Source organism: Taudactylus pleione, unplaced genomic scaffold (genome assembly GCF_031769625.1).
Source record: "Taudactylus pleione unplaced genomic scaffold, aTauple2 ptg000026l, whole genome shotgun sequence".
NCBI classification, from domain to species: domain Eukaryota; kingdom Metazoa; phylum Chordata; class Amphibia; order Anura; family Myobatrachidae; genus Taudactylus; species Taudactylus pleione.
This window is the reverse complement of record NW_028284428.1, coordinates 5,273,523-5,287,713: the sequence shown is the minus strand read 5'-3', so window position 1 is coordinate 5,287,713 and position 14,191 is coordinate 5,273,523. Positions and strand designations below refer to the sequence as shown.

General features: G+C 40.6%; 1 protein-coding gene across 3 annotated transcripts in view; it reads left to right on the top strand.

Moving 5' to 3' along the window:
- The window catches only part of PTCHD1 (patched domain containing 1), a 289,736-nt gene that overhangs the window by 118,462 nt on the left and 157,083 nt on the right, over nucleotides 1-14,191 (top strand). For all 3 annotated transcript variants that reach the window (XM_088451593.1, XM_088451592.1, XM_088451594.1), the window contains one exon: nucleotides 5,116-5,776. In XM_088451593.1, the coding sequence (XP_088307719.1) occupies nucleotides 5,116-5,776 (661 nt within the window). The remainder of the gene's footprint in view (nucleotides 1-5,115; nucleotides 5,777-14,191) is intronic.

Sequence of the window (14,191 nt, the reverse complement as noted above, 5' to 3'; positions counted from 1 at the left end):
TGTCATGCGCAAATGGGCGGGGGCAGCACAGGGCACAAGTAATCCCTGTTATGGCCCTGAATAGCATGCCCTCTGTAGATTTACTGTATTATTATTTTAGGATTGAACTATTGTCACACTCTCAAATCAAATTGGTCCTGTTAGAATTTTTTTTTATTTCTGTATTTAGATGGCATTGCCTGTTGCTTTATATCCCTTTATCCTCCCTTGCTAGGATTAGCCTGCTTCTGATGTCTGTAGGATTTGCTAACATTAATTTTGTTCTGATTTCTTTAAAGAACCTTTTTGGCAGTGGTAGAATTAAGGTGGTATCAACCCATAACCAAACCGTATATGTCAGTGATGTGCGGTGAGGTAAGGCAGAGCCTTTACTGTCATACTTAGGTATACTCCAGAGTTTTGACTATAAAAATTATAAGAAAAATTGTAAGAAATATTATAAATATCTTAGTATAACTATAATTCTAATCACTTTTATAGTCAAAACTCTGGAGTAAAAAGTATATGGCAGATGAGGCACTGCCTCCCTTGTATACCTTTTCCATACATCCCTGATTAAATCACACCAAATTTCCAGCACTATACAGTATATACTGCTGCTCCTTTGTATAATGACCACATGAACCTTCGGGTTCATATATGTATCTGTAAATCTGGCTCTGGTACTAGCCAGTGCCTCCCCAGCAATTTACCTCACCGCACGTCACTGTATATTGCAGTTATTGAATGAGCAGTTCCAACCTTGTTCATTAAATTAAACTGTTTAACTCCCCTGCTTCTTTAGGAGTTTTGCTAAAGAGAACTATCGGCATACAGTGGTCTGGTAATCTCATAGATGATGTGCTTGAGTCTTTAATGCACACATTTATTTTAATGGGCTACACTAAAGATTGGTTGCTTATTTATAAACACGCTTAAGGCGTTAAGTTCCACTACATGTTTCCAGTAACAAGTGTATTCAAATGGAAAATTAACACATGACTGAGCAATTTGTTGGTTCTAATATTTGGATTGTCTATGGACAATCATAATAGATCTGTGGCTATTACGTATATTTTAATATTTAAATGTGATGAATAATTCTTCTTTTTATTCTACTGGTCTTTATACTTTACATACTGTATATACATTTATTTTATTTTGTATGGTCTTTGATAACTATTAGTGTATTCATTGTGAGCACTGTGAATTTATATATTTTCTAAAAGTAACTATTTTTTTATCTTTGGAGAGTGATTTCTTCTTTACAGCTACTCTTTAATGGATTAACTGCTCTACCATACCCATGGCAAGTAAGGGAGTATTTATTTGATCTTTTGATGTCTTGTTCTAATTCAGCACGAACGCAGATTCCTTATGATCGGGAATCTGCGCTGGCACCAGACCCATTCTGCGCATGTGCAGAACGGGTCTGCGAGCCCGCACATAAACTGGCAGCAGACTGTCCGGTAACTGACAGTCTGCTGCTGTTTGGGGGCAAGGAGGGGGCGGTGATGGCCACCGTTTCCTGAAATGGAGGCGTGTTGCCGCTGTTGGGGGGGAGAGAAAGAGGCCAGGATCTCCATCGGCTGACAGAGATTTCCTTTCCTCTTCCTCGCAGCTGCAATGGCCGGCTGGCAGGGGTCACTTTAGCTGGCCGATGGTCCGCAGAGTATCCGATGCTGCATTGGACAATGCAGTTCAGATAGATAATGCAGCAGGAGGCCCAATGTTCTGCTGCTGCTGTGCTGCTATACAGTGGCCAGAGGTACTGAGCAGAGAAAAAGTGTTCCAGGTGGAGGCGAACGCACTGATCGTGCCCACCCATCTGGAGTGTGTCCCTGTGCTGAGAAGCAGAACTGGACATACTGATTTTTTTTACAATATTTTGGGGAGGGGTTTTGTACACACTTCCCAGGTTTGGACATGCCACCCATTACCTGGGCCCATTTGAAACCTGAAAGGCCCAGTATGTAATAGTGATCGTAGGTCTTCTTGAATACCTGATCACTATTGAGACACATAAAAGAGCATTTTATGAGAGGTTGCTATACCAATGAGTTGCAATGCTTTCTAGTGACAAGTTGGAATCATCAGTTATATAATCTCCCATGTTTCTGCCTTAAAGAGATTATCTGATCCTAATTGACTCATAGCACACAAAGTGCTAGAACAAGTTTATACATCATGCTGTATATGCATACATGCCAACTTTCTGGCTGCCCCCTCTGGAAGGGGGTAACTAGGTTGGTTCTGCAGGGGGCGTGGCGGCAGCAATGGTGGGTGGTGCAGAGGCTTGGCAGTGCAATAGCATTATCACTGCCCCGCCCCTGCTGTACAATGCTGAAATTTCCGGCATTGTATAGCAGGGAGCTGGGCTACTATGATACGATTCAGCGCGAATCGCATCGTTGGCTCCATCTGGACTACCCACTTTCAAATGGTAAATGGGGGTTTCGGAGGGAAGTGGTGAAGGATGCGGGAGAAAGTGGGGGTGGGTGTGGAGGAGTGACAGACAGTCCAGGAGACTTGCCCTCTTGTGGGTGCTACATGATTTTCGGGAGCCTCCTGGCCATTGTGGTAGAGTCGACAAGTATGTGTATATCAATGATGTTCGGTCAGGTGAGGCAGAGCCTTTACTGCCATACTTAGGTATACTCCAGAGCTTTGTCTATAAAGATTAAAAGTAAAATTTAAAGAAAATATTATAAATATCTTCTTTGTATTATTTAAATCATTTTTATAGTCAAAACTCTGGAGTAACTAGTGTATGGCAGTTGAGGCACTGCCTCCCCTGTCTACCTTTTCCGCACATCCCTGATCAAAACACACCAAATTTCCAGCACTGTATACTGCCGCACCTTTGTATAATGCCCACACGAACCCTCTGGTTCACATATGTATCTGTAAATGTGACTCTTATACTAGCCAGTGCCTCCCCAGCCATTTACCTCACCACATATCAATGGTGTACAGTTTATGACATTCAAGGCTATGGTTTTGCATATTAACATATGCTATACATATACATGTTGTATATTTACGCATGCATATGATTTTTAATATGGCCTAAAATATACACCACACATTCACTAAAGCACATACATTTGGTACCTTAAAAATGTGACAAGCCACAGAATATGTGGGAAGCGCTTATGAAGTAATAAAATAATGTGTAACTGTAGGATGTGTATAAATATTGTATATATATCGTGAGCTATGCTTATGTGATAATGTAACTATAGGGTGTATGTAGTACTGTATAAATGGTGTAAGCTGTGTATAAGTGATAATATAACTGAAAACCACTAATAAAGGAAAACCAATAAACTGAAAATAACTGTACAACTGAAAAAATAATAATAGAAAAAATAAAATAACTGAAAAAACAAATGAAATAAAATCAAAGAATAAAAGTTGGCAAGTGCAATATATAATGTTTAAGCTCTTTTGTCCGGGTAATTTGGGTGCCAGCTGCTGTGATGCAATGCTACGGGTGACTCTCCCTATCTTACCCTAAAACTTGTTCAGATGTGGAGTCCCTTCACCTGGACTTCCCTTCGGCACTGGTAATTGCTTTGCCGGCGCTCTGCAGTGAATGGACACTCACGCTGTGTCCCGTCTTCTGTGCAAGGGTAGTGGCTTACTCCAGTCTCGATCTTTCCTCCGGCATTCTTTCTGGCTGTGTAGCTCTATAAGGAAAGAGCCAGCGGCGGATGTATGGTGAAGGCTCCAACAGACCCCAAGGTATTAATTGAAACAGCTACTGACACTCTGGCTTCCTTGACAAAGTCTGCTACGTAGATGAAACGCGTTGAAGCCTTCACCATGCACCCGCCAATGGCTCTTTCCTTATAGAGCTACACAGCCAGAAAGAACGCCGGAGGCAAGATCGAGACTGAAGGGACTCCACGTCTGAGCAAGTTTTAGGGTAAGATAGGGAGAGTCACCCGTAACATTGAATCACAGCAGCGGGCACACAAATTACCCGGACAAAAGAGCTTAAACATTATATATTGCACTTGCCAACTTTTATTCTTTGATTTTATTTCATTTGTTTTTTCAGTTATTTTATTTTTTCTATTATTATTTTTTCAGTTGTACGGTTATTTTCAGTTTATTTGGTTTTCTTTTATTAATGGTTTTCAGTTACATTATCACTTATACACAGCTAACACCATTTATACAGTACTACATACACCCCATAGTTACATTATCTTATAAACATAGCTAACAATATATATACAATATTTATACACATCCTACAGTTGCACATTATTTTATTAATTCATAAGCGCTTCCCACATACTTTATTATTTACTTCCTATTGATAAATAGAAAGCACGGAAGCAGCTAAAGAACCCAAGGAGCGCTACTATTATTGCTATTTGTTCTGAAGCCACAGAATATGTATATATTTTGTCAGTTGAATTAATTTACATAATGTAGCTAATAGAACCACAATAAACATCACTTTTTTATATTTGTTTACCTTTTTGTCCCATAAGTTAGATATTTACTTATAAAAAGATATACACTATCTATCCCCCAAAAAAGCAATATCAAATTTGCTTGGGTACTGTACAGTACAATATATTTTAAAAGTTATTCCTGGTGAAACTGACTAAAAGCGAAAAATAACTGTGGCAATGAGGTGCAATTGTAGCATGGATCCATGATAATAAAAGAGTAAAATAAAATGCATAACTTTATGACAACTACATGTACAGCAGTAGCCAGAGTTATCCCAACATGAGAAATCAGGCTATCTGAGAATGCTATTTCTACAACCATTTCCTAAACTGCATTACTAGAATAATGTAGATTAAGCTGTCTCTAAGCAATCTGACATTTTGCATGCTGTATCATTAACTGGGTTGATCGCTTCACTATCAATCCTCTTGGCCTGCATTTGTATGCTAGATGTTTATAACAGACCCTGCATAAATATTTTTGTGTTAATTATTGAGAGAGGAAGAATGCATTGTTGCTAGATCATTTTTCAATCAGGTAACAATTGTTTAAATTCTCATTATTTGCTTGAGTTGCCATGAGATTTCTAAAACAGCAAAGCAGTAAGCATAATGTTACAAATGAATATTTTATTTGGGTTATCTTCTCTTCTTTCTTTTATAGTTGCACTCTGCAGTGAAAAGGATTCAAGTTCATCAACCGGGGTTCAATTACACATTTGCTCACATTTGCATGTTGAGCAATGATAAGACCTGCATAGTGGATGATATAGTCCATATTTTGGAAGAACTGAAGGCAGCTCGATCCCTAAATCGAACAAATTTTGTCATCACCTATCCCATCACACAATTAAAAGACGGCAGAGAAGTGTACAATGGGCACCAGTTGGGAGGTGTCACTGTGCACAGCAAAGATCGAGTTAAGTCTGCAGAGGCCATTCAGCTCACGTATTATCTGCAGGCAATAAACACACTCAATGAACTGGTGGCTGAAAAGTGGGAATCTATTTTCTGCGAGACTGTAGAAAGCTTTCAAAGATTAAATAAAGAGGTCAAATTGTATCCTTTCACGTCTTCATCTCTAGGAGAGGATTTTCAGAAAACCAGCAGGGTTGCGGAACGTTACCTGATTACAAGTCTTATCTTAGTTGTTTCACTGGCCATTTTGTGCTGCTCCATGCAGGACTGTGTTCGGAGTAAACCTTGGCTCGGTCTACTTGGATTGGTGACTATCACCCTTTCTACTCTAACTGCTGCTGGGATCATCAATCTGACTGGAGGAAAATACAATTCTACTTTCCTGGGAATCCCATTCATCATGCTAGGTAATAAAATACTACTTAATTGTTCACTGTTGTAAATGTGATGAATATCCTTAATGTGATGTACATGCCTTAATATGGTATGCAGAAAAAATATGGATGAAGTGAGTGTATTTGAGGCATAAACCAATATGTGTTGTTAGAAGCAGAGAGCACAGTATATAAGACTGCTTTGGCATGCACAGTTCAACACAGTTGCCTTCTGCAACACTAACATGCAGTATACAATACATTGTTTATGAGTGGGAGAACTGAATGTAGGCCTCTGTATTTCTTATCCTCCACCATGTGTCACATCAAGCTATTTATCCTAAACTTGCTCTGTATATTTAGCGGCTGACTCAAAGTTAAACGTACTGTTTGCTCTTTTGCAGAGTGCATTTTGCATGTTTTCGCATTGGGCATTCTTTGGAAATGGGCGTATATAAGTGTGAATGCTAGTTGTAGCTTTTTGATCACATCTACATTTCTGACTGATTAAGCAGAGCTGGATGGTAACAGGAAGTTCTCACATACAGTAGGCAGAGTTCAGTGAGGGCTATGAAGAGCTGGACATAAGAGAAATACACCTGCTTGGAGGCATATCTGTGCACCTACAGTAGCATATGGCAGGTGCAATTCCGCACTGATTATGACTTGTAGTAAACCATACGCGCACATAGATGAAGCTGCATCATGAGATCTGCATCTGGGCGTGTATACTGATTTTATTTTCTGTGCACGCTTCATTGTAATACACTCAAATTACTTACAAATAACTCTGCCTTAGTTCCTTAATGTTTACTGTGTCAGATTCAGATTTGTGAATAGAGTAACAAAGAGCGAGTAACTGTGTACTTTGGTAAAATCACATTGGACTGCAGGTGGGGCAGATTTAAAATGTGCAAAGAGATTTAGATTTAGGAGGGGTGTGTCCAAACTGAAATCTAAATTGCTTTGTAAAAATAGAGCTATCCAGCATTTGTGGGCTACATGCAAAAATGTTTTATGTATTTGCAATCCTTGCCAGGGGCGCCGAGAGAGGGGGGAGCGGGGGCTAATTACCCATGCCCAGGCTTTTTGGAGGGGCCCAGGTCACACACCTCCCCCCCTTACCTGTCATCAGCCCAGCATACGCTGTTGTGTTCTGGGCTGTAGTGTGCTGGGCTCCAGTGGTGGACTTCTCTGCCTGTGAGGGGAGCGATCACATAGATCTCACCAACCCCCCACCCCACCCCAGGTTTGCACTAGGCTGGGGTGCCCACAGTGCTGCAATTTTTTTTTTCAAATGGGGAGTGGCCACACCTTCCCGCAATTAGGTCACGCCCCCTGCCGGGGCCAGCTCTCTATGCCTCAGCCCCTTACTTTGCAACATGGTTTGGCCAGGTACACAGTTACTTGCTCTATCTTACTCTATATCCCAAATTTGAATTAGACCTATTGTCCTGATTTAAAAACATCCAAAAATATAAAAAGATTAAGGCTCATTATTAACACATAATAGCATTTTTTTTTAGTCTAGAGTAGAGATGAGCGGAACATAGTGAATCCATGAAGGCACCGAGTCAGGCTTGGGTTTTCCCACCTGACTTGGAATCCAAAACGAGTCAAAACATCATCAATCCTGCGTCGGTTTCTCGCGGGTTTTGGATTGCATATAAGTCCCTCCTTTTGATGATTGGCACAATTTGCTGCTGAGTCTCCGTGCAGGGAAGGCAGACTGTGTGTGCTGTGCTGTACATCCAGAAGTGTGGTTTCCATCTAGGGTTATGCTGTCCATCCAGGGGTGTGCTGTGCTTTCTATACAGGGGTGTGCTGTCCATCCAGTGTGTTGTCCATCCCGGGGTGTGCTGTGCTCTCCATCCAGGGGTGTGCTGTTCATTCAGTTTGCTTGTCTGTCCATCCAAGGATGTGCTGTTCATCCAATGTGCTTTCCATCCCGGGGTGTGCTGTCCATCCCAGGGTGTCCTGTCCATCCAGGGGTTGTGCTGTCCTTCCAGGGGCTGTTAAATTAAGTCAAGAAAAGTAATAATACGTTAAAATCTAATTTTTTCCTTTTTTTGTGTGTGTGCTATACCCCAGTGTAAGCACTGTGACACTGCGGGACATACCCCTCTAAAGTATCCATATAAGCACTGTGACGCTGCAGGCCGTACCCGAGTGTATGCTTTCGTACGCCATTGTTTACATATAAGCACTGTGATGCTGCCGGCTGTACCCCAGTGTATCTTTATAAGCACTGTGATTCTGCAGGCTGTACCCCAGTGTATCTTTATAAGCACTGTGATGCTGCAGGATGTACCCCAGTGTATGCTTCCGTACCCCATTGTATTTGTATAAGCACTGTGACGCTGCAGGACATACCCCAGTGTACTAGTATAAGCACTGTGATTCTGTGATACACTGGGGTATGCCTTCATACCCCAGTGTATCCATATAAGCACTGTGATGCTGCAGTACGTACCCCAGTGTATGCCTCCATACCCCAGTGTATCCATAACTCAAAAAGTAACAATAATTGGAAAAACCAATCATCAGTATAGTGATTCCTTCGTGGGGCACTCTTTTGTACATAAATGATTTGTTAGTATAATTAAAAATTAGCTTTAAATATATCTCCAATAAAAGAATAGGAATTTGTTGTGCTCATTTATAAACTATCTAATAGCATTTTTAGCTCCCTTCGCAATTAATCTCATGAATTTATAAAAATAGATCTATTATAAGAATTAGCATAAAGTATGTGGTGACTATGCTTGTTTGAATTCATATGCTCATATAGCTCCTGATGGGTACATAATATATTATAATAGCAGGGTCAGGTACAGTTTGTATGACATATAAAAATTGTAAATAATAATTGGAAATAACTCATAAATTAGAACTGTATGTAATAATAACCGCTCGGTCATTTGAGATAAATCTATACATTGAGTGTGATAATAGCGTGTTTGCTGAGTATCATCCCAAATTCATATACCATGTATGGCCAAACACAAACACATATGCAAATGATCCCCGGCTTGCAACAAATTATTTAATCCTAATGCCGGGTTGGATACTACCTCAATGTAACCAAAAATATATAAATATACACATGAAATGCTAGCAGAGTACTCTGAAAAAAGGGGAGAGCAAAGACCACCCTGTAGGCGTAAATATCCCAGATGACCTGATACTGATTTATATCAGGATAGCAATCCCAGATGACATATTTAAATATTATAAAATACTATAGGCAGATAATATCATGTTGTGTCACATAACCCCATAGAAATTTAAATAGTAAGTACGGAGTACAAGTACCTGGTCCCCTCTGCTGTCCAGGGTCTTCTATGAGCGGACACATGGATGAGAGTGGGATCAGGAATAACTCCGATAAAAAATAAAGGGAGAGGTGGGGGACACCGATCCATATGTGGTGTTAGGCAGTGTCTGTTGCTGAAAGTATTGCAGAAATCTGAATGTGCCACCAGACCAGGTCACGACCCACCCGAAGAAGAGTACCTGAGTTAAAATGACCGAAGGATTGTGCCTGACACCCTGCTACTCCCTCCTACAGTGGGGAGTGACTGACTAGACACGTGTTTCACCACACCGGGCTTGTTCACCATACAGCCTCTAAGCAGGGCTTAAAGTCCTGGAGAGGTGGTGGAATGCATCTATCCCGCTTCTCCAAGCCCCGGCAGCAGCCAGTAGTAAATGCCCTGCTAGTATAAGTAATATAATACATATGCAGCATGTGGCTGCAGTTAATGTCTGCTGGCCGGGTGGCAGATGCACCCTGCCCCCCCCTCCACTGGACTTGCTGCTGCAGTGATCAGCAGGGACCCCATAAATGCATGCACCCTGCTGATCACTGCAGAAGCAGTGCAGGTAGCTGTACTCTCCGGGGCCCCCTAGGACCGTGGGACTCAGTTCAGTCGTACCCCTGGGCCCCTCCTGTTGCCGGGCCTGGTGGGGAGTGAAAGAAGGGGGAGCAGATCGAGGAGATGAGAGGAGGGGAGTCATAGACAATTAGACGATAACAGAGAGAAGAAAGGAGCAAAGCTGAGGAAATTGGCAATTCTAATGCAGTTCTGTATTAGAATATATAAGATATTGTCCAGCAATACATTGGGCAATAAATTAGACAACCACACATTGTAAGATCTTTTGATGAGAGCATACTTACTTATAAAGCACATTATTCAGTTGCAGTCATTGTTTTTAATCAGTTGCTTATACTGTGTATACCAATTCTACAAAACACATGCAGAAAAGTATATAGCATTTACCTGGGCTATTAAGCGAGTAATTGCACATTTTCATATCAAGCGCTCATCATAGCATAACAGAGCTTGATAAATAGCACAACTGCTGATAAATTGCTGCCTGCCAGTTCTGCACAGAGCATTTGTCATTAAGTAGCTTCATTTTTTTTTAACTTATATTCTGCAATAATTTAGGAGAAAAATAAGGTGGTCAATAGAGGTTTGGGTGAGTCTTCATGTGAAATACTGTAACATAATATGTTGGCTGGTGTCTGTATATTCACGATTAGGTAGGTACATTTATGCCATAAATGTGTAAACGGCATTACTGTGACACAATATGTAAAGGGTGTTAAGGTGGCTTAATGTGTAAGGAGCATTACTATGGCATAATGTGTACGTGGCATTATTGTGGCTTAATGTGTAAGGGACATTTCTGTGGCATAATGCATAAGGGGCATTACTAATGTGTGACGTAATGTGTATGGGGCATTACTGTCGCAAGGGGCATTACTGTGGTATAATGTGTAATGGGTATTACTGTGTGGCATTATGTATAAGGGGCATTGCTTTGTGGCATAATGTGTAAGGGGCATTACTGTGTCACAAAACCACTCACCCTTTTTGGGTTCGCACACACCATAGGCACGCACAGAAAAATGTCTCCTTTGTTGTTTCAGTTTTTTGATGGGGTGGGGGGGCGCCACAAACTTTTTTGGCAGGGGTAAGTAAATTTATAGGTACTCCACTGGATGCTGAAGGCCTTTACCCTGGTGTATCCATATAAGCACTGTGCATTTGTGCCATGCATTTGTAATGCTGCTCTGAAGCTTACTTTTTTTAAGCTCATACTGTATTTATTTGAACTCAAATCACAAATACTGTATGTATACTTGCAAAATACTCTTATGTCATTTTACAACCTTGATTCGTAGATACCAACTTGGTGGGCTTGGCTTTCCTTGTTCATAATAGCCATGTTTGGTCAGATGCAACTTAAGGACTAAATGGAGAAGCTATTTTGTGATGGTATCTGGAGATGTTCTCCCTCCTCCCCTTCCAGTCTTCCCATACATAATCCCAGAAGCACAATGATAAGAGATATTTAGTACTAGACTTTAAATCTCTCTGCCCCCTTCCTGTTCAGAGCTTCCATTTTGTGTGCGGCCACATTAATAGTTCATCCACCCGGTTCAAGAATCGAAATAGACATGTGCAAGACCTGCATTACTCCCGTCGGTGGGAGGGCCCAATTCCATCATGCACCTCTTTTCTTTGCATTATATGCTGTTTGAGGCATTTCTGACTGTCTTTTTGTATAGATGACAAAAATTATTGTTATAGTTTATTAAATATCCATCCTGTCTGCGACTGCAATGCCATTCTCTTTCCTAGATGTGCCATGTTGATAATTGAACTGCCACAGACATTGAAGTCTGCTGCTTAATGCCACAAATGTCCAAAAATATTTGTGGCCACAGACAGCATCTCCTGCATACCCATCTCATTTTAAAAAAAATGCGGAACCACAGAAGAGCTCAACTGAGGCAAGATCTGATGTGAATGATTAAAATATTTATTGTAAATGCCTCACCACCTCCCTCATAATTTTGCTTCGGAATCCAAAACTTAAATTAAATTTTCTATGAATCAACCCTTACTTTTCCTGCCTTGAACTACATACATACCTCAACTCCCTCAGACCTCTTGATTAATAAAATAATTTGTTTCCTGATAAGCCATGTTGGGAGTTGAACTGCCACAGATTTGGTTGCTGAATGCCAAAAATGTCCAGAAATGTTTATGGCCACAGACAGCATCTCCTGCATGCCCTTTCATTTTTAAAAATATTCTGAACTGCCAAGTTGGCTTTGTGTGCAAAACATGGGACATATTGTTCACCCTTGCTCTCCCCTCCTACCTCATAAAATTGCTTCAGAATAATTTTTTTTTTTAATTAAATTTACTACAAATCAACCCTTCCTTTCCCTGCCTTCAACTATATACATACTCCATCTCCCTCAAGTCTCTTGATTAATGAAAACATTAGTTTCCTGATGTGCCATGTTGGAAGTTGAACTGCCACATGTTTGTGCCACCTACTGCTGTCACTTAGCTTAGTCAGCCAGCTAGTTTGGTGCAACTGTTTGGCCTAAACTGGATGAAAACAATATTGTGAGCTGGGAGGTGGTCAAAATTGACTGGAAACGAGTGGAAATTAATGTTATTGAGGTTAATAATACTGTAGGAACAAAAACAGGCTCAAATTATGTGATTTTATCAGTTTTTATGATTTTTTAAGAAAAAACATACAGATCCAAAACCAAAACATGTGAGGGTGGTTTTGCAAAACCAAAAACACAAAAGTTAATTCAGATCCAAAACCAAAACACGGGGGTCGCCGCACATCTTTAGTGTAGAGCAAATGTGGCTTATTTAATGGAAATCCTTAGTGATATGCAAGTCAAAATAACAAAATATTCGGGGTGCCAGTGTTTGCAGTTAAGAATGAGGAGCTAGGTGAGTCATGTGCCCTAAAATGTCCTTTCAGAATTGCACAAATGCACTTAGTGCTGTACACAGGTAGAAAAATAAGATTTCCTTTTGCAGAATGAGTTGGCTAGGTGAAGAAAGCATATTTAGGGAAGCATTTTCAGGACCTGATTCCAATTTGGATGTAAATGGTGATATTTATGCAGATTGTGTGATTGTTAGCCATTGCGTATACGCGTAAGCCGCACTGCACACGCAGATCGATTGAATTGCGATTACGCTCACGCAGAGGAGTCCGCTTCAGGGGGAGGTACCAAAGGGTGGTTCGAAAAATGCAGGTGTGTCAATACCATTTAAACACTGTTTTCTGGGGGTCCATAAATTATCCACTGCATTCCTGCTTGCAGAGGGAGAGCCCTCTGCATTTTTGGAGAACCGCTATATCTGCGACAGCTTTGACTCACTCAGGAGGCTGATGGCTGCCTGAACTGTGTTCTGTAATTGCAATTTTGTGTGTAAGTGGCAGATATGAGATGCTTTCAGTGGACAGTGTGAGTCATTAGTATACTTTTGCAATTGCGATCCATAAGAGATCACAGCTGCGATGGCATTTGCGCCTGGATCAAAATCAAACCATCAGCTCCTCCACTCAAAAGACCATCTCTTTCACCTGCTAAAAGTGATGAAACAAGGACTCATCCATTGCTATTGAAGGAATTAATTTTGCCCATTCCATTTGTACTTTGGTAGGTAAACAAATAATAAAGACTGTGGCTGCCTGGCTGATTTCAAGTCTTCATGTCATCTGGGTTTAATCAGCCAGAGAACCTGTGTTATTCATGGGTGTGCCGTATATTGCTTAGACAGTCAAAATTTAGGCAATCTAAATATAGGTTGTCAACAGATACATTATTTAGAAGCAAATGTCAACATGGACTATGGGGTCTATTTGCTAAGCCTTGGATGGAGATAAAGTGAACAGAGGTGAAGTCCCAACCAATCATCTCCTAACTGTAATTTTTCAAATGTGACATTGCAGTTAGGAGCTGATTGGTTGGGACTTTATCTCCGTTCACTTTATTTCCATCCAAGGTTTTTGTAAATAGACCCCTTTATGTCTACGGTCAAAATGTAGACAGTCACAATTTTGACATGGATATAATGTACACAAGGACATAATATAGACAATTAGTAGACTGTATAGACAGGTTGAATTGTCAACAGGGTCAACATGTCGACAGTTCAAATTTAGACACAGTCAAAATGTCGACATTTAAACTATAGACAAATCATAAGGTCAACAACCAAAGTGTAGACACATTTAAAAATGTTGACAGTCATAATAATATGACACAGCCACACCTAACAGTTAAAGTTAAGAAAAAATTCATGGGGATCCCCCCAAAATCAGTAATCAACCCCAGACCTTTCAGCCTGGGCTGGAATTGAAAATAGAAGGAAACAAACGGTGTGGGGTTCATTCTATATTCCAATAACCAGCACCTGAACCACGCATTTATTTCTTAACTTTACATATTTGGCTGCTCCTATGCTGCAGCATCTAAACCACTGTTTCTCAGAGGCATCTAAGATGCCAACATTTAGCAGAGTCTAATCCATTGGCTGTCAGGTGCGGCTACGTTACTAATCCTATGACTGTTGACAATTCAACTGTGTCTACATTTCTGATGTA